The 22,269-nt window shown below is 33.1% G+C and overlaps 1 protein-coding gene across 1 annotated transcript in view; it reads left to right on the top strand.

Moving 5' to 3' along the window:
* LOC129218367 (alpha-1A adrenergic receptor-like) overlaps nt 1-20,930 on the top strand; it is a 36,878-nt gene extending 15,948 nt beyond the window's left edge. The window contains exon 2 of the mRNA XM_054852612.1: nt 20,428-20,930. Within this exon, the coding sequence (XP_054708587.1) occupies nt 20,428-20,930 (503 nt within the window). The remainder of the gene's footprint in view (nt 1-20,427) is intronic.
* Nucleotides 20,931-22,269: the final 1,339 nt, after the last annotated feature.

Genomic DNA, 22,269 nt, shown 5'->3' on the forward strand with positions numbered 1-22,269 from the left:
AAAGTTTGAAGAGATTTTTAAATCCTGGATATCTTTAGTTAAGGATGAGATCATTTCGTGCGTGGCACGCGCGTGTTCGGACAGGATGGTAGCAAAATCGCTGTTAGTCGGCGAGGTTGTTGTCTGAGTTTTTGTGTTATTTACTGCGTGTTCATTTTCAATTCTGTTCAACTGTAGTAATTCCACGAAGTCGACCGCTTCCTGGAATTCCGTGGGATTTTTCATTAAGACTGATTGTTTGAATTCTGGGCGTAAGCCGTCAATGAATTTGGACAATTTTGTGTTATTATAAATTTTCTTAACGTCATCGTTTTCTAACGTGATGTCGCCAAAAAATTTCAATGTGGCGGTTGCTACCCTAGCAGCAAAGTGCTTAGCTGGCTCCTTTTCGTACATTTTACACGATGAAAATAGCTGTTGTCGTGATGTTAAACTGGATTTAATTTCAAAAAAATCTAAGAATTTAGTTTTGAAATTATCATAATTAAGCTCAGAAGATAGATCCGGGCAGTTTATCAAGTGGTTTAATGCGTCACCTCGGATTCGTGATTTTATAACAAACAATTTCTCTTCATCGGAACAATTGGATGCGGTGGTAAGACTATCAACTAATTGTACAAAATATCGGGGTGTGACAGCAGAAGAGTTATCGAATTGTGGGATAAGGGACTGAAAGGTGGCTAGTTTTGAAATAATGGGGAGGGAATTAGCACCAGCGGGAGGATTTTCGGAGTTTGTATTTTGCATGATTACAATTTTTTTTCTTTGGCAAAATATTTCAATAAACAAATAATAACGCAATAAATTTTCTCAAAAGAACAAAAATAAAATACATTTTCAACATCGATCCGTCATAATAGAGAAAAATTAAAGCGATAAATAATAATTTCATTTCACAAAAAAATCAGCAAGTATAAATTCAAACAAAAAAAATTTCAAGAGCCTTAAATTGTTTTTAGACATGACTACGTAAAGAAATAGACACCATTTAAAATCCGAGAAAATAATTGAGTCTTATTTAAAAGTGATATAATATTACAAGTATAAAGTGATAAGATGAATCCAACTATAATGAATGCAAACAAAGTAATTTCTCTAGCAAAATAGAAAAAGTCACGGTATCATTTAATGTTGCCTTTGACTAAATTAAAAATCGCGTAATCAATAAACATTCAAATTTGCACATCATTTACTGTTGCCGTTCACTAACATAAATTTCGCGTCGTCAATAACCGTTCGGAATGGTCACGGCATCATTTACTGCTGGGCCGAAAGGCCGTAGTGGAGTTCGTACAATGCGTTGTGTTATGATTTGGTGGACTTTTGGACTGTAGGAATAATAGTTGGATTCATTTTTGCACTTTGAAAGTTTATTAAATAAAATAGTACATATACAGTTCTAAACTAAGCTTAGATATTTAGTTAGGAGTTAAATATTTATATTCAAAACATTAAAGATTTCAATAATTAAGTATATCATGATTCTGCTCTCCAAAGGAATTAAACTTTAATCTACTGGTTTAAATTAAGTAGTGGGAAGTGGGAGCTAGTATGGTACGTACCAAGATTTCAGTCCCATATCAATGAAGTAATCCAAAGGCACTCGTTTCTATCATGACTCCGGACAAGACGTCTCGGAGAAACCCCCAGAGCTCGGGAAAGCTCTTCTATCCTCCAAACTCTATCCTCTCTCTCCCAAAACTATCTCTTCTCCTCTCGAAAAATCTTAACTCCTTGTTTTATACTGGGGGATAAAGTTCCCTGATTGGGGCACATTCTCTGGGGATCATAGTTCAACATCTGGAGATCCAGCTTCCAGGAAAACCCTATGCTTTATGGGGTACGGAGTGTCGCAAAGTGTCAGAATGGAATTTTGTTATTCCCAAGTCTTCTATTTTATGGGCTCGAAAATGTCAGAACTTCAGAAGTTATATCCTACAGCTATGACTCGGAAAGGGGGAAAATGTTTGAAATGTCCGAAAGAAAAGCTAACCCCTTTTGACCCACTGCGGGTGTCACAGAAAATTCCAAGTGTCGCTTACTCAAAACAAGCGGAGGGAAACTTTCCCGCCAAAATGTGTTTATTTCTAACTCTCTATTTTATGAGATGCAACTGCTCGGGGGTCTGAACTTATTTCCTGCACGGGAAAAATGTACCGCCGCGCCGTGACAAAAAGGTCAACTCTTCTTAACCTAAAAGACGTTTAAAAAAGCGAGGGAGGCTGTTTGTAGCGGAATGAAGGTTCAGGGGATAGATATCCCTTTCCAGGCATGTGGGGCAGAAGGTCAAAATCGGCCCCACAGTTTGACTACATCGCTCTCGAAGATGACGCTATGAAGATTATTGAATCTATTGGAAGGGACAAATTTAATTCAATTCAACTCAGAGTAATCTGTTACTTAATTATCTACTGCAAGGTATCGTAAGAATGTTTCAAATGTTCTACATAAGCATTGTTGCTGAGAAGATTTTCTGGAATTGAAATTGATGATTGAGTAAAATCTCGTCATACGATATCGACGATTTTCTGAGAATTTTTTTGACAAATGCAATGGAATTGAGATTGGAAATCATTTATTACTTAGAAATAGAATACTGTATATTACTGGTTTTCCTCGTTTATTCAATCGATTTGATGTCGCAAAATTGTTCCAAATTTCTCCGGGAACTTTGAAAACATTCAACTTTACACTACGTTACGAATGAATTGAGTTGGTAACGTGCCCAATGTAGTTAAGTGTAAGCTACCACTCCAAGTCAGAGCTAAAGGAAATTTACAAGCATAATACAATGGCATCCAGAGACTGAAGTTTCACTTTTAATAAGGATCATCAATTTGAAATAGCCATAACAGATCTGGAGGCTTGGCTGGGTAATTTTCCAGCTTTTTCTTTAGCTTTACGATATTAGCAGCGACATACTTTGGACTCTCGTTGATGTGCCTATTTAATTTTATCTACGAGTGTGAATGAAACTTCAACTTTGATCTCCAGCTCGGTTATGGTTCTTCTTACCTAAGGATTCTCATTAAGGATGAAACTGCAGTTTCTGGATGTTCTTAACCGAACTGACGACATAAGCTGGTATGTCCTATGTGTGTTATTTTTTCTATTAATTTTTCGAAAATTCAATTTCTATAATGCAGTTACTCAGAGTGAGTTAAAGTGAAGAACGCTAAAGCATTAAACTAAATAAAATACATTTATAAGGACATTTTTGAATTACATAAACGCAACTCTCTTTTCTAGATTTATCTAATAAAGTCAGTTTATCTTACACATTTTTCTGAAACAGGATTTGTTGAAGCTTAATGCTCGATGGTTAGTACACGTATTGGATTAAAAAAAATATATATATAATGAGTTCCGTGTTTAAAACTCAGTCTGCCTTTAAAAAAATCCTGATCAGAAACTATTATAGAAACAAACAATTATTTCTAACTTTTCCCCTAAAACGCAATGTATGTATCTTAATTTTAATGCAAAATATTTACTAATCCCAAAAAAAACTAAAATCAGCCTCATATTTGTTGGCACTCCGCAAATTAAAAAAAATATTATTATTTTCTTTGCATGACGCTCCTAAAACAAACAAGTAATGACACTTCAAGAAGGCTTACTTTCACCAAAGCTTACTTTTAGCAACCTTTGTTTTTTGTTTCGAAACTGTGAAAAAATGGACTAATCTGAAGATGCAAGCAGACAATCGTGAGGTGGGAAATTTGTTTCATCAAAGCTTGATGTTAGCAACCTTTTGTTCTTCTCTCTAATTAGTTAAAGAAGTGAATTAATACGAAGACGCAAACCAACAATCGTAACTTTGACTATAACCATATTGAAAACAAAACGTAATACTTTATGCAAACTCTATAAGTTGTAGCAATTCAAACATGAGTAGTAAATTTTTACACATGTTATAAGATCTAGATAGTACACATACACATCGATAGTACACATGTTATAAGATCTAGATAGCCCTTTTATTGTTTAATATACAGAAGCGTTTCGTAATTTGTTGGATTAGTGGAATAATTGCCCACTTTTAAGTGGAATTCCTGTTTTTCCCCCCAATAGTAGTTTGCATACAATATTCTAAGAATGATTTTTTTTTTAAATAAAGCCCTTTTCTTGTTTAAAAAAATATTTTTTGACTTATAAAAAAAGGAATTTCAAAATTAACACGGGTTTCACTAAAATTCTACAACTCGTTTTAAGCAAAATTTTAAAGTTTTAATTTTAACGGCATGAGTGATACCTATATTTTTACTAAGACAGATACATCTTTAACCTCAGGCTTTATAGCTAAGTTGTATTATCAGACCAGGTTCAGTACTGAGTTTGTGGCGATATTTACATTTTGTCGACAGATAAGTTGAGGACATAAATTTAGTTAAAAACAGTAAAAGTACCAACAGGGAATTTTGATACAATTTGGAACATTCACCCTTTAAATCGCACCAGAATAGCATCATTTTAAGTTTATGGTGCAAGGAAAGCCATTTCATAATGAAAATCTGGAGTTGACTTAATTAAAAGCCGTACATTGACATGACTTTTTAAACCACTATTGATACTTTTTCCGCCGTTGTTTCAAAATGAAATACTCGTTATACACTTCACTAATTTGAACTTCTTGAAAAGGGAAGAAAAAAAAATGCAAGTTTCGTGGAATCTTTGAGTGATTATCCATGGAACCCTGGGGTTCCACGGAACACAAATTAAGAAACGCTGGAAAAAAGAAATGCATGTCTTCGAGCATGAAACATAAGAATAAAAGTACGCACGCCCTAGTTTTTGAAGTCATACTAAGATCTTATTCCAAAAGAATATTTATGACTTACAGTCTAGCGCTCAAGCGTTAAGCGTAAGCTCGATTACTCCAAATGTATATTAATAGGAATTTAGATTCTCCTCTTATTTGTACAGACTTGGAAGCTACAGGATGAAAATCTGAGCCAAGCGTAATCCACTAAAAATATGTCTGACAACTGTAATGCTACTTGTGATTCAAGGAAGCACTTGGGCAATTGTGAAGCTCTGAGAATGTCATAAGTCTTTATCTTAGGAGAATTCAAACAAGAAAGGAAAGGGAAATAAATAAATATGTTTTTCTCAATAAATGGCTTCAGTTTTAAAGAAAACATAGCTGATGTTAAAAATATTTTAGAACATTTAAAAGGATGAGATAAGTATGCGTTTTCATTTAGAGATTGCTTAAAAAATAGTAAAAGAAACTAATATAGCAATATGAAGAAAATTCAAGTTTGCTACAAAACTATATTAGACGTAATTTTGGTTATTTCTATCCTGATCAATTAATTGTTAAATCGGTTAATTTTAACTTGTTGCTCAGTATAATACTTATTTACTTAACATTAAGAATTTAATACCAGGAATATTTTGATTTTAAAAGTGTAATTTAGCTTATCACGCATATACAGAACAAAGTGTTATAGTTAATTTGGTTTACTTATTCATTCATTTGTTAAATAACATACAAATTCATTTATAAATGAACACATCTACATTCCTTCATTTATTTAATCATCTATTTGTTAATTCATTTCTTCACAATTTCATTCACTCATTTATCTTTTCTCATATATTAATGAATGAATGAATTTATTTATTTACTATATACTCACTTATTTCATCATGTGTATATTTTTATTTATTCATTTGATGAAAAACGTTTTTAATAATCAAAAAGAAAATATTTTATTCGAAACATTTTATAATTTTTACTTTGCCCCATACACGGAGCAAAGTGAAATGGCCCTCCATTTATGAAAAGAACAATCTTTTACTGCCAAAAACAAAAATATTAAAATGCAAGTTTTATTGAGAAGTCAATAGCCACATTGTACTTTTTAAGGGTGTAGCTTTACTTATATTTCATACGCAAATGTTTTTCTATCATGCATTCATCTTTAACTGAGATATCAAAAAATCATACTAAAAAAGAGAAACATTTAGAGGAATGCAGATTAATTTAAGCAGTTTCTTATATATCCCATACAAGATAAAATCAAGTACTCGTTTTGAGATTGGGAAACGAATATTTCTCAGAAAAATATATTTATTTCAGTTTATCCAACAAATCTCGCCGCCCGCAAAAATAATTATTTTACGATTTCTTTCTTACAGTTTGTCTTGCTTTCCACCTACATGTAATTAAAGTGTTAATAATATATTTTCAAAATAATTTTATCAATACTGATTCAGTAAGAAAGCGCAATCGGCTACAAATTTTTGATTTTGAGTGTTAAAATTGATCGCAAGCAGTGTCAGTTACCAAAGATGTACAAGTGCGTCTAGAAAAATATCACATTTAATTATTACTTGGTCTCAAAAGTTTCCCAAAAGCACAATTCTTCTATTAAAAGACAAAACTTCCTTATAATACAGAAAAAACTGCAAAACATGAGGACTTTTGGCACATTTTCTTTACAATAATCCCACGCCAGTTAACGCCAATACATCTAGATTTAAAAAAAAAAAAAACTAATTATCTCTCGACATAATTGATTTACTTCAGCTTGTTCTCACAAACTTCATCGCAAATAAAACGACTTAAAAGGTAACAATCAATTCCTTCTCTTGTAATAGATGCACAGAGTTAAGTCGATTATTCAACTTAGTCGCTGCAGCGATCAAGGTTTCATCTGGCTTATATATAACTCACATGTATTCGCTACTCGTACAATGTTTTTTCCCCTCTTAGCCCGCGTCAGTATTTCATCGATTTCCTTCTTAGCATCCCCCCTTCCCTCTTTTGCTCCCGTGAAGCAATCTCGGAGAAGCATGGAATTCTCCCAAACCAAAAATGTGGGTTAAGGTAACTGCAACATCGCTTTTTCAATGGCGCTCCGGAGAATGGGAGAGCGTAATTTGGGATATGTAAGATCGATTGGGAAAACATTATTTCTTTAAAGATTAAAAAAAAAAAAAAAACACGCACACACAATGAAATTTCTTTTGTTTTTCCTCTTTCTGTAAGTTAAGGAAAATAATTTCGTCACGTATCATTTAAAAAAATAGATCAGCTGGGAAAAACCGAAGATAAATTTTTTTCCCAGTTCTCTGATTTGTTTGCGTTGCACGGTCTACGTTAAAAAATAAAAGTTGTGTCTAGTGACGCACGTTAAATTATCCGGCTTAGGTAAAAGAAAAAAAACGTTACAATTTCCCGTCAACGTAGAGAAATTTTATAATTCAAAATTTAAATTCAAACCTCTTTGTATTTTTTTTAATTACAAAAATTCAATCATGTTATTAATAGTCATAAACATATCGTTTCAAGAATATTCTGGCGAAAATACTCTTATGGTGGTTTTAGCCCCTTCCCCATTGAGCAAACCTCTCCCCCCCCCCCCCACGTGAATTTCTAGGCATCAAAGTTTCTCTGCCAAATGCGGAAAACCAAGTTCTGAAAATAAATTCATTCAATAATTTTTATAATTACTATTTCTTAAATTTTGATAACAGTACAATACTTACAAAATGTTTGTTCTATGAAAATGGATATACAAGAACACTCGTAAAATATGAGTGGTTAACATATGAGTTCCAGTTTATAAAATGGAAAACGTGTAGATGAAAGTTAATCGGAATGCGCAAGAATATGTCAAAGTATTTTGTTAGGCTGTACTTATGAAGAAGGTTGTTTATGCGACAGTCTAGACTGCACTGTACGATGATTCCAGGTACTTGTAAGGTCATGCTGGAATGGCAGTTCAGTACAGTGAAGAAGCAGGAACGAACATTCAGTTATTTTCTTCCAAGCAAGCAGAATGTTTCATATTTAAAAAACAGCACAGTAGAAGAAACTACGAATATCTTGTATACATTGAATTGTATACATTAGGATTAATTATGATGTTCAAATCACATGTGTACTAGTAGACTGAAATGATTGAGAACTTGCTTGCAAAAAAGTCTCGAATATCACAAATGGCACAACAACAAGTTGTCAACTCTCACTGCATAGAGTTCTTGCTGAGTAATTCCTGATATTTTCGCGTGATATCGGCTCAAAACAGAACCAAAACTTCGGTACTTCATATTTCCCGACTGTTTTATTATACCCGCCTCTCTTTCATATTTTTATATGTGTGTGTGACAGAATATTGACAATTTCTTTTGATAGCTTCTTTCATAGAACTAACTGCATATTGAATTCATCTTTAGTTAAAGTGAAATCATTTCAAAAACTCTTTAGAGTCGACTAAAAATATCAAGGTTTTAAAAGTATTATCAAATAGGTACCTGAAACGTAAACCCAATTTTAGTTACAAATAGCTACCTCAGCATGAGAAAAAAGACGCGTCCATCCTTTTCTCTATAAATTGACATACTATCATTACTGCCAACATTCGCACCAGCTAAGGCAAAACGTGCCGAAAATACAAAAAAAAAAAAAAAAAAAGCTCTCACGAGTTGCTTATCAGTCATAACGTTATTCACTGTGAAGAGATGATTAAGGTATTAAAAAACCAAGCATTCAATTTTTAAAAGTGTATTTTCATTTTTTTGTTTTATTTTTTTTTTAATCTTTTTTTCTGTATTTCCTTCAGAGTACTTTATCTTCAGCAAAAGACGAAAACAAATAAAAGTACAAAAAGGATATAAATTTCGTCTGTAGACATTTAGCTGAAACTTATCGAGGATTTACATTTCTGGAATCGAGCTATAATTATAGTTTTGAGCGATTATTTTTTTACTGTTTACTTAATAAATCATTTCATTATTATTGATCGGAAAAATTATTGCTAATTTTGATTTGTAAGAAAAAGTGTAATTCAAATCAATAACAATAATTAACAAACCAGTAGTGAACCTGTTTTCGAAAAACCATGCGATTCGAATAAGAATTAATATTTTTTAATTAATGCATACTCAAATTGGTTGCTGAAGCTAATTACGTAGACATCTTGGGTAATCATTTGATGTGTATAAAATGCCTTTTTAAGAGATAAACCTCCTAGTATTTTATCAAAAAATTTCAGTGTCGCAAAGCGTAATAAAATGTATGATGTACGGAATGTGCATCTGGAAAGATATTGTTGTCTTAGCTAAAAATTTACTCAATATCTTCCTTTTTCCTTTTTATAGCTATATTACTATGATTTTTTTAATACTTAATCAGGAAGTCCTGCAGATCATTCCCCTTTACTGCTCGCAGATATACAGAAGTTTAACAACTGTCTGAAATTTTTATTCAGTTTACACTTTAGAAAAAAAAAACAGTTGATTTAACTTCACTGACAACACGCAACTAATCTAAACGCAACTAATTTGCTTGATCTTAGTTACCCTTGATCACTGCAAATGCAGCTTTTCTAGTAAAAAAAGGTTGCAGTACAGGCATTACGTTCATCAACCCCTCTTATACGAAATTTCTCAAGGTCCTTTTAATTGAGACCCATAAATGAGACAGCTCTTCTAATAGCCTTTAATAAACTATGTCCCCCTAATATATAAGATAAAAGACAGATCCTTGATTGAATCTCAACGTTGTAAACACAGCTTTTAAAATTTAAAAAGGTTCTGGCACAAGCATTGCGCTCATCAGCCCTTCCCATACGAAATGTTCCGCTCTTTTAATTGAGACCCATAAGTGAGACAACTCCGCAAAAGCCTTCAAGAAACTATGTTCCCTTAAAGTATAAGAGAAAAGACAGACGTGCCCGGAAGATAAGATATCTGCCGGAAATGTCGAAAAAACGTGATACGACTTTGATTGTGCCCGTGAGAGCTTGGGTCGTGCATGTTGTACAGTGTGAGATTGACTAAAAGAGGATTAGAAAAATACGAGAAAAATGCTGAAAATAAAATGTTACTGCTTTGCAATTTTTATAACAATAGCAATTTTTAATTGTTTTAACGTAACAATTATTTTAACAAACAATTATTTTAACGTAACAGTTAAAAGATTTGAGAAAGACTAATTGCATATGCCGAAGAGGAAAAATTGTCTGCAACTACTAGATATTCTTTTTCTCCAGAATTAAGTTTAAAAAAATATTAGATTTTAAAAGATTTAAACTTAGTGGCTCCGGAAGTTGATTTGTAGGCAGACGGTTAACGAAATATTCGGTGATTGAGAGTAACTTAAAATGTTGACATCATCGTGATTTTGTATTTTTTTATTAGTACATTTTCTGCCAGTAGCAAAATTTATTTGTATGTGAAAACAAGATCAATGCTTTATTATTATTATTATTCTGAGAATTTTCAGGGAGTTTTTCGAAAGGAAACAAAAGTTTTTCGAACAATTTTAAAAGAAAAAACTAAATTCCTGCATCCAAAAGCTAATTTTTGTTGTGACTCCTAAAATGTGAATGGTAAATTGAAAATTTTACATTCATTCTAAAAAATAATAGTTGAAACATTTCTTTTCACTGATCTTGCTAGTTTAATCTTTCACGAAACCAAAAATTTGTATGCCAATTGAAAGTGATATGAACTTTTTGCTCTTAACTTTGCAGTAGCGCGTCACGTGCTTTAACTTTTGCGTGATAATGAAAATAGTTTAAGGTTGTTTTTTTTTAAAGATAACTGTGCAATTATTCAATTAAGTCTCATTAATACATTGTAACTTCCTGATATTTAAGATATTTATTTTATCTTGAATATTTACTCAGTTTCGTGCAAATAATCACTGCCTAACTATCGTTGCATAAAAATTGATTTTCTGCTTTTTATACCACTAGCAAAATCCCATGGTCAGTTTTTCCTATTTTGGATAGTTAATTGACTTGAAATGTTTCTTCGAACTGGTGTAAATCTATTGTTTTTAATAAATGTTGTGAAAAATAAGGATGTTTACTTTTACTCTGCCACCATGCATTTAGATTTTCCTTATTTATGTTAATTTTAATCTCATTTAAGACTGTTTCTGATTGTGTTTCAACAATTAGCACTACATATTTTTCCTGCCTTTATAACCTGCTAAGTTTCTGCTCTTTTATATATATATTAAAGTTCGAGTATAAACTGCTTTCACATTGTTAAATAACGTTTTCTAATTCATATGAATTCAACCTTATTACTATTTGTTAACTTTATTCTAGCTTCTTGTGTTTTAAATTTGAGCTGTCTTATTACTGCTAGTTAACGTCATAGTGTTAACTTTATTATTTTCAATCTCCATCATATTGAATTAGTTTTTACCATTTTAGAGTCATTAATTTTTGGAGTTAAACCATATTTTTTTTTCTAAATGCTACTCTCTCCAACTTACGTCAATTAAACTTCGATTGTTTGTGTAATTGCTCTTTTGTGGTTTTATAAGTTTAAAATTATATTATTATTATAATATAACATTGCATTGGTAATTTAATTTTGGCGACGATCATGTCAACAGTGACAAACGTTCTTGATTAATCAGAAAAAATGCTAGGATAAGGTAGTAATAAAATAACTTTTGTCCTGAAGCACTCGTTGTGCTACCGTTGCTATAGTAAATACTTCAAAGAATTTCTTGATTGAAGTTTTTCTGGTTTTATTCTGTTTAAAACAAAAAAAAAAAAAACGACATATATATCCTTTAAAAGCAGGCTAAGAGGCAGCTTCTTCCTGAGATTCTGAAAAGCACTGTAACTAAGTAGCTGCTTAGGTCCAGATTTGTATCATAGCTGAATAGTGTTATAGGTTTTCCTCAAAACAATAGTATATAATGACTATAATAACTGATTAATATTGTTATATGAAACGTAGCAACACAGATTTTTTCAACGAAAAAAGAAGCACATTCTTGACTACAAAAAATTTCTTTTTGTTTTCAGAGTAAGAAAGAACCAAACAAAAATCCGTTCAGTTTTTTTTAACGTACTTTTTGTAGCATCCCTTTTTTGAAAAAAAAATCATGTATTTAGTTTTTGCTCACCTTGCTGTTAAATTAAAAGCTGAAACATGAATCGCTAAAATGAAATACTTCTCGATTTCATTTCATTTCAGTCGTGACACGGCAAATTTATTTGTTGAACATCCTGACATTCCCTTTTGGCCATGACCCACTGATCCTGAACAACATCACTCGATCTCCTCTGCTGTCAACGGTCACAGTCCTGCTCTCAGAATGACAGGTTTAATTAGAATGTCTCGCTCAAAAGCGAATCTCGCTTAATCGTAAACAAGTGTTGAAACTGAATGAAACGCAGATTAGATGCGCCTCTGCTCAGGGTAATATTGATCAGGAAGAGATTTCAGTTTTCATTACTGCTGCTAAATGCTTACAGTCGCGGCAAACATTCCTGTGAAAGGATGGGGGGAATGGCTTGTCGCTAAGTGTCTTCTTTTTTAATGCTATCCAGCTTTAAGCTGCTTGAAATTCTTTAAATATAGTTTAATTATTTCTTGTACGTGTCGATCCTTTTCATGAAGATTTTTTGAAGGATGTTTTTAGAAAAACAATTAAGTATTGATTAAAAAATTGAGACTTTTAGCATCAAAACCAGTTTAACCCATGAATATTTAAAAGTGCTTTTTTCCCCACAGTTTTATGGTTCTTTGTTTACACCAGGGGTTCCTAAACTGCGTGCTGTGATACTCTGGGGTGCCGCATGAAGAGTCAAAGGGTGAAGAGTCCATGGCAGGGTGCCGGGAAAGTTTTGGAACCCCTGGTCTACATCATTAAGCCATAAAGCAATTTCGAACAATCCCCTCTCAGTCAGAATGAAAACCGATGCCGAAAACTGTTCAACTTCAAAACCATTCCAATCCATGTTGTTGTTATATCTGTTTCTTAAAGCCAGACTGGCGTAAGTCCGAAAATTGTGATTTTCTGTTGATTAGGCCATAGTATGTAGAAGCATATTCTGCATCGAGCCATGTGAATGCAATTCTTAAAAAGAAATCCTCTATTTTTTTTTAACCAGGGTTAAAAGAGCGCGCGTCCCATCTTTTGCATGCGCCAGAAAATTGTTTTTCTCTCTGCTGTAAAATTATCCTAATGTACCTTACGTCCTTCTGGCTCTGAGGTACATATATTACCACTGTAAAAACGTAAGAGTAACATCAGCAACATTTATTGTAATTATTTTTTCAATTAATTTACTTTTTAAACTGTACCGGCTAATATATGGTGAAAAAAGGAGAAACCACATGAGTTTATTTATAATTTGAACAGAAAAGGAAAAAAAATATGGCCAATTAGCTTCAAAACCATTTTAATCGAAATTATCTCTATCTCTCAGCAATTAAACAGCACTTCTAATTAAAAACGAAAGACAAAAATTTAGCCATACATCGAATGCTTTCAAACGAGAAAAGACTTTTTGTAAAAATTTGGTGCTCAGGGCGTGAGTTATCTTTATCTTTCCTGTATTTTTTTAATGGATTGATGTGGTTTCATCAATATTGTTTCAAATGGAATCTACAAAAATATCACTTGCTTTCTTAAAAATATTCATGAATGGGTGAAAATAGAAAACCCGTGAGTAGTACTAATTTTGTTTCATACATGTACGTTTAAATAGTTGTATTTTCCGTGTAAAAGTTGATACCAACTTTGTTTTGCTGTTTCAAAACATGGTGGAAAGACTCTACTATGCAAGATTTCCTTTTTGAATATAATCCAGAGTTAACTTTCAAAAAGTACATCCGTTTTTCATGTGCATATGTACATACTTCAATTTGATTGTCGGAAAGTGCTTCGGAAAACAAATGCAGCTGGAATCTACCTTCTAGAAAAGAGTCATATCTACCCTTACATGTATATACACTACAGTAACAAATTGTATTGTCATCTATACATATAATAAAATAAGATGTGTGTGTGTGTGTGTGTGTGGCGCGCATCCCGGGAAAACGGTAAGGCCTAGAAAGATGAAATTTGGTATACAGGTGTAGTTTTTGCTGAAGTTGTGCACCTCGGGCTTCGATTTTTGATATTTTAATTAGAAAAAAGTTATTTAATGTTTTATGTGATTTTTAGCACTTTTTAGTACTCTTAACCTCACAGACCCCGAACCAATCGCGCCAGACAAATATTTTTGGTACTATAGTGTCGGAAATTTAATTTTAAATATGATGAACAAAAAAATTTTGAAGATAGAGCAATTTTTGAATTTTTTATGAATTTTTGAAAAAACCTTTAATTTGCTATGTTTTTCTGGGTTTTATTTTTTTTTTAATATCAGCCTGCGAGAAGTATCAAAGCCTCATTTCTGAAATTTAAGTTGGTAATAGTAAAAACATTTCGCCCTCTTCAAAAGAAAAAAGTTCTTAAAAATACGCAATAGTTTTTTTTTTACAATTTTTTTAATGCTGAACACATCATGTCCTTTCACGCATCAGTCGAAAAAAGCGTTCTTCAATCTTTTATGCGTGTGACGTCACTACTCGGGTTTCGATTCGATATTTACGATGGAATCTTAATTGCAAGCCATGTTAATCTTTTTTTTTTTACTATATAGCTTACTTCTACATTTTCTGACGTGATGACCACGTGTTTTTTCGGCAGCGCTTGCTTTTTTTTCTTTCCTTTTTTTTGTTTTATTTAGGGATTGCATTTTTTTTCCATCCCCCCCCCCCCCCCAAGCTGGACCTTTCGCTGTATCTATATTACGTTACATTTCATAGTCGTGCGCATTAATTCAATAAAAACAGCGAGATTTTTTTTATCTTTGTCAAACGCTACTTTTTGCACACTACGGGGAATTTGAGCTTTTTTTTCTTTTTCTTTTTTTTTTCTCTACTTAAATAAAAAAGCGGTTTTTTGAGTGTTCTTTGTTTTTATTAGGAAATGGGTGAGGAGGTCAAAATAAATAGAGATGGATAAGAAAATGTTGAGATAGATTGTAAATGTAGATAGCCGCTGAAGGCGGCAATCTTGGCGTAAAAATGTGAATGGCACAAAAAAAAAGATAGAGATGGATTGACTAATACTGCTTCCAAATTTATTTAAACAACCGCCGAAGGCGGTTGTTTAAATAAAAAACGATGGGTCACTTTGAACGATGGGTCATTTACGGTGACTGATTACGGTGACTGACTTACAATTTGTCCATCTATTTAACCTTCAAATTCAGTGCTGTCTAGAAATTAAATTTGATTTAAAAAATGCAACTGATGTTACACGGGTGTAACATGAGTCACATTTTTTTATCCTCTTTTAATTCATATTTAAAAAGACCTTAAGTTTGAAAACAAGTGTAAAGGTATTAATGTAACACAGCATGACATTTTTAGATCAATTTCAGAAGAAATAATATTTAATTTCTAGACAGTACTGAATTTGAAAGTTAAAAATATAGACAAATTGTAATGTCAGCCACCAAGGAATGATCCTGATGCGATCAGAATTACACAAAAGTATCGATTTCATGAAAACTAAATAAAAACGGCCAATAACAACTCATGTTTATCAATACATTCAGATATTCAGAAGCAAAGATGTATAATCGGATAACTGAACAGAATTTATGAGAGTTGAAGAACTCGATTTTACTTGTTGCCTCTGATTTTTTGTAAACATCCATGAACATATATATATATTAACAGCACTTATTCAATAAATATCGAAAGTAATGATTCATCAGTAACCGAAACATTATGCGTAGCATACTGTTAACGCTATTTCTTACATTTATGCATCTTATTATTTCATTTTTCCCCCTTTCTTAGAGACAAAATCTAGTTTTAACTCTGAAATAGATGAAAAAAAATACATTTTTAAAAATTGTACTGAGATATCCTAACAAATTCTTTAAGATTGAAGGACAGCAAACTGGCTACACCTTAAACCAAATTCCTTATTTTTCTCTTAATTCTGTTTAATATTTAACGCATATATCTTTGTTCTCTTGCAAAAACGTTCCGAATACTTAATTTTTTACATACATTATATTGCAACATAATTTTAAAAAAACGAAATATACCAGGAAATTACCCTGCGGTACAAAGCACCATGCAATAATGCCATACAACCACAGTGTAAAAGCGGGTAATGATAACGCCAAGGAAAACATTAGCTAGACAGAAAAATTACTTAATTATTTACAGAAAGAATATATTTTTCAGAAAGTAACTTTTTTTTGAGTCTCTCAAAAAAATTCAGGTTTCTTTGATCAATGCTGAAACCTGAGCTTTTGATCTTCCCACACATTATATACAGTGGCTCCCAAAAGTGTTCGTACACCTTGGCATTTTGTAGTAAAACCAAAATAACGCAAAACTGAATTGGAATATGAAGTCCAATTTTTTTTCACACCATTCCTATGCCATTCTGAATAAAACCTAGTAGTTTTTTTCAAAATATTTCTCAATTTTATTTTTGAAATTTGTAAAAAAGCGATGAGACAGAGAAAAAACACGCCACAAAAGTCATCGTACACTGAAATATTTTTGAATAAATTCATGATTACAATTATCATAAGTGGTTTTTTTTATTATTTTTGCATTGTAATGACACTGTAAAGTCATTTGCCTTTAATTTTTTGTTTATTTATTCCCTAATATTCTGCTTATTATTTTAAAATGCCAGGTATGCGTAGAAAACAACAAACACGATTCGAAATTTGATTTTTTCCCCTCACAGTAGCCATAAATTGGTTTGAAATGTCTCTAAACTAGTTAATTTATACCACTCTATAGTGAAGTGCTTGATAAAATGCTTTAAAGACAAGAATCGGATTGAAAACAAGGTAAGAAAAGGTCAAGTGGCAAAGTTAACAAAGCGTGATCGGAGTTTTACAGTTAAAAAAATTATGAAAAATACAAATTTGAGCGCTGAAAAAGTTTCTGCAGAATTGAATAAAACATTTTACGTATCATTTTCACCTAAAATTGTTCGCCAAGTTCTTTGATTAGCTGGATTAAAGGGGACATCTTCCCGCAGAAATTTTCTTGTTCGTGCGAAAAACAGTAAACTTACGCTTTCCGTCGTAAAATCAATGATAAATAAGCTCAAAACGTTTTGGAACAACGTCTTACTTATAGATGAAAATAAATTCATTATTTTGGGTTAAATTGTTGTATAATTGTCAATAGAAGAAAAAAATGAGGAATTTAATATTAAGAATTTAGCTAGATCAGTTAATCAGGACGGTGAACGTGTTCTTGTGTGAGGGTGCATAACACCATCAGGACTTGGAAATTTGGAATTTTTGGATGAAACAATAAATCATGCTGTTCACTTAAATATTTCAAAAAACAATTTTAAACTATTATCCCAAAATTTGGCAATCAGAAACAACTTTGTTTTTTATCAAAATAACGATAAGAAGTACACGTTTGCGTTTGGTGCCTCAAAAATTGTCCTTAAACTTAGAAATATTTCCTCAATCACCAGATTTAAACTTAATGGAACATATTTGGAGATATCTGGTGGCTAGATTACAAAAATACACCATTGAAACGAAAATTGAACTAGAAACAGTAAGACTCGAAGTGCGGCTGAACACTTATTCAGAAATCGCATAAAAAAAGATAGAAAAAAACAATGAAATTTCTTCCCAGGCGTTTAAAAGCTGTTGTTGATACTGCATGATATTCTTCTAAATAATAATTTTGTAAAAAGTTAGATTATTTCCTAAATATTTGACAATTTTTCAAAGTGTACGAAGACTTTTGTGAGATAAAATTTCCGGCACTTTTTGGTTTTTGATTTTTAAAAAATTAAGTTTTAATGTTTTATGAAACATTTTTGTGTAGTTTTGTTGAAAATAGATCATAGATCTTATAATTAAATAACTATTCCGAAATATTAATTCTAACTAATGCATAGGGGCCTATTTCATTGAAAGTCGTAGGTGTACGAATACTTTTGGGAGCCACTGTATTTGTTTTGTGGGTACAATTTTTATCTGTTCTTACAGTATTTTTCTTTCCGTCCAAGCTGTACGCAACTTCCCCAACTAAAATCTAGTAATAAAGGCGCAAAACGTTTTTTGGAGATATGTTTTACCTTGAAACGAAAATTTAACTAAAAAATTGAAATATTTATGGTTTTTAAACGCACTAACTTTGAATTTTACAACTGAACGCGCAAATGACCGAAAAACAAATTCACCCTGACCATCTTACAGAAACTACAGCATGGCTAGAGCACCCCCCCCCCCCCCACACACAACTTGGCTCTTACTCTAATATCTTTAAAATATTGCGGAGCAGAAAACATACGGCGTAGGCTTAGTATTTATAGGGCATAGCTGCTTTAAAAATGAGTCCCTTTCAGTGTCGCAGTCTTTGTACCACAGCCATTTAATATTTTCACTGCAGTAGTGACTAATTATGTAAATCCTTATCAGTGTCGTGGTTTTTGTACCAGATCTATTGAATATTTTCACTGCAGTAGGGATGAAAGAATTCATAAATTGACTGAAAAGACAGAACTTACACAATGCTTCTGCTTTATAAAAAATAATTTATTAATTTCCTGGTGTAAATTTCAAACTAAAAACTTGACAATTATAATCATCAAACGTGCTGAACCAAATAAAGAAAAATTATTCGCGGGATTGATAATAAAACTCTTAAATGACGTGTCAAAAAAGCTAATAAATATAACTAAACCTTTTACAACACAAGCACATCACATTTAAAATGTGTATCCTAGTTCTAGTTTTCAGAGTTAAAAATATTCCTAAAGTTTTGGGGATTGCAATCCAAAAAGCCTTTAAATTGTGAAGCAAATTATTTGAAAACGAAAATAACAAATATTTAGCAAAATCAGTGTATTAAATCCTCTTTTTCCTTTAATTTCCAAAAAAATATTTCTACTTTTTATCACTTCAATAAATAATCTTTTTCTTGAGAAAACAGCTCAGCTTTTGTGGGTGGCGTTGCAGACGTAGTAATTAATGTCTTCGAAAGATTTTGGGCCCTTTTTACTTAAGGTTTTGCATTTAATGTTTTGAAAATAATAAACAGAAATTTAATACAAATTAAATTAAAGTTTCCGAATGAGACAGTTTCAAGAAATAACAGTGATTCATTACATTTGTCAAAATGCTTTTGAAGGAACAAGAGAAATTTATTTCTAATTTATTACTAAAGAGCTGTATGAATTCCCACATAGTTTTACAAAGTTAAAAATTTCCTCTTACTGTTATAAACCGTGAAATGAAAGCTTTAAAATGTGTACAAAGTGTCTAAGAGTGATATTTTGATAATAGAGTAAAAAAACAAGAGTTCTCAATAATTATATATTTTAACACGAGCTTTGAAATTTAGATGGATAACGTAATCTTTCCTCAGGTTACTAGTGCTGAAACAGTCGTTTCATGCTGTTTGAAACATCTTTTTAAAATTTAATTCACAATAAATGAAATGCTGTTATGGTTTCCTACGGTCACGAACCCCCCACCCCCCTCCAAACAGAACTTGTGCTCATCATTTACTACGAAATAGCAAAGAAGTGTTACGGATAATTTCATCGAATGAACTATAATTATTTTCAAGGTTATGTTTTTCAATGCTGTTGGTCTACATCCTTAGAAGTGCAAAAAGGAAGTTAAATAGAATGTGGACTTAAATAGGGTCAAAGGAGTGAAGCACTACTCAGGACCTCATTCCCAGAACGTTGTAACACGTATATAAGGTGTCAGTATAGAAGTTAATGTCAGTCTTGGAAAGGGCACATCAGTTGTTAGGGTGCTTAGGTACTAGTTACGTGCTGAGATAGTGTCTGTACTCCAGTGTATCTCCGTCAGTCATCCGGTATGATCCTTTTATCTTTCAAATGCTCTGTTCTGAGACTGTGTATTGCCCAACTGATTTACCTTCTGCGGTTTGAGTAGGCTCAATTTCCATGTAAGACATTTCTCCATGAAACACTCAGCGCAACGGTTGATCCGAACTCGGTAACATTGAACATGTCTCAAAAAAGTGCGCTTAAAATGCAAAAAAAAGAGGGCCATTGTCTACGAGAGGTTGAAATAACGACCTGTTGATCCATAGACGGCATTTTATTTCCCTTATACCGCTCACTGGTAAACCAACTGAGGGGTTTTCCTATCCGCGACTCGGGGATGCACTTTCTATAGGTTTCAGGCTTCCACAGCAATCATTTTCTGATAATTTAACGTGCTGAACGAATGAAGATTTCTCAATTTTTGTTAGTTCTTACTATTTATTTTTTAATTATTTTTTCCTTTGCCATCCGAAAAACGAATATTGTATATCCATTGATTTTTTTTCAAGTTAATTGCCTTTATATATTATTATATTAAATTGTAAAACAATATTACTAATTTACCTGGTCTTACAGTCTAAGTGCATTTTTGAACTTGATTAGTTAATGCAAAGGTAGCAGATATTTGTGTTCTGATTTTTGCAGACTTTTTATTGCGTTTAAATGATATTAAACATTATTGATTCTTCTGATTTGTTAGATATGTTTGTGCCTTCTCTAAACCAAAATGTGAGCCATTGTGAACCTAATCAGTTAATGTCATGGAACAAAATGATTTTTTTTTTCAGGAACCCTGTGTCGCCAATGCTACATTCCCGAGTTATTGTTCGACGTCTTCTTCTGGACAGGATACTGTAACAGCTGCTTGAACCCCATCATCTACGCCTGTTCCAGCCGCGACTTCAAGAGAGCGTTCCTTTCGTTGCTGCACTGCGCTGGGCTGGGCTCCGACCGCGACCTGCAGTCCTTCCGTGCTCGTACCATCAACTTCACTCTGCGCAGTACCCGTCGCGCCCCTCCGGGAGACAAGAAAGAGACGTCGGCCGGCGGGCCAGAGAAGATGACCTTCGACGTGACGAAGTTGCCACCCCTGATCCAGCCCCAGTACTCTCTGGACAGCGAGAGTCCAGGCAGCCTGAACGAGAACAACGGGGAAGAAGACGAGCTGCCCCCTTCCTACCAGAGCATTGCGGCCCCGACCATCGCCGAGGCCATCAAGAGAGTCAACTCCGTGATTCGAGCCGGATCCGGCACCGACACCGACTGCACCGTCATTGGATCGTCCGAGTGACATTTCTGCCAACTGCTGTCGGGTGTGGAAAAAAATTGCTTCTGATTATCAGATGATATCTTTTGAAGATCCGCTCTTCGTTTCACCTTATGGCGATGATGCTGTAGTAGTGAATCATTCGCTGGTGAAAAGCGGTTTCTTGGCCTATCAATGTCTTGGTCTAGACCAAGAATTGAAGCGTCAGCTTCGCCACAGAGGGCACTATTGGTTAGAGCAGTGTTTCTCTAATGTATCATCTACTGTTGCGGTTGATTTGACGATTGTTTTTCGCTGCTCACCATGTTTTCTATTATCACTGCTATTGAAATCAGCGCTCGTTTTAATTTGCTAAGCTTTTATGCTCGTGTCAAAGGCGAGCGTTTCCATTTCCTTTGCTGTCAGTCCCTAAGATCAAGAAAATGAACTCTTCCGTTCCATGGGACCGCACTTTTGTGTTCAGAACTCAAAAAACTTGTGTTTTTCTTTGTCTTCCTACCGTTACCAAGCGCAGAACTTTTAAACGTTTTTGTAATCCTATTATTGCCTCAGAAATTATTTTCCACTTTAAAGAATGGGCACCAGTCCTAGGTGGACTTTTGTTTCTCCTCATCTGGTAACACCATTGTGATCCTACATATCTTGTTTTCATAATAAGTCATTGTTGTATGAGAGAGAGAAAATTCATGTCGTATATATTTTACTCCAAGCGGATCATGGTGAAATTGATTTTTTTGGTCATTTGCCTCATAATACTTTTGAATTTGTATGTGATTTCTTTTGCCCATTTTGTCCAGGCCAAAATTATACCCATAGCATCCTCATAATATCTGCTAAAAGGACCCTCTTTGAGCCTGCTGCCAAATCTAATCAAACTGAATGCATTCACTGTGTGTTACATTAGTTTTCAGTATCTGAATGCTCAATATTTATTTTCAATTTCATGCGTTGCTACTTTTTTGCGGTTGAACGTTTGTACACTAGTGTTTGTTACACATGGCACTTAGCACCTGTGTGTAGTTAAAAAACCTGCCGAAAAGTGTATATTCGTGCAGTTTTCACAAAACACGAGCGGTTCCATTCTTTATGTTTATTATGCGCTAGCAGCAGTTATTATATGTGTATTAGATGCATGAAAGAGTGTTCGCCAATCGTGGTTAGCATGCCACAGAAAGCATGGATGACCACTATGTCCTTTACCTTACCAATACTGGTTGGAATGTAATTTATATTGGAAAAAGAGAATGATATCTCTTTTCCATACTGTTTGATGTGTCCAAGTTCTTTGATGAAAGATTTTTTTAAAAAAAAGTTTTTTATGTTTTAGATTCCTTAACGTTGATCGTAACACTTGATTAACACT

This window comes from Uloborus diversus, chromosome 3, assembly GCF_026930045.1.
Source record: "Uloborus diversus isolate 005 chromosome 3, Udiv.v.3.1, whole genome shotgun sequence".
Lineage (NCBI taxonomy): Eukaryota > Metazoa > Arthropoda > Arachnida > Araneae > Uloboridae > Uloborus > Uloborus diversus.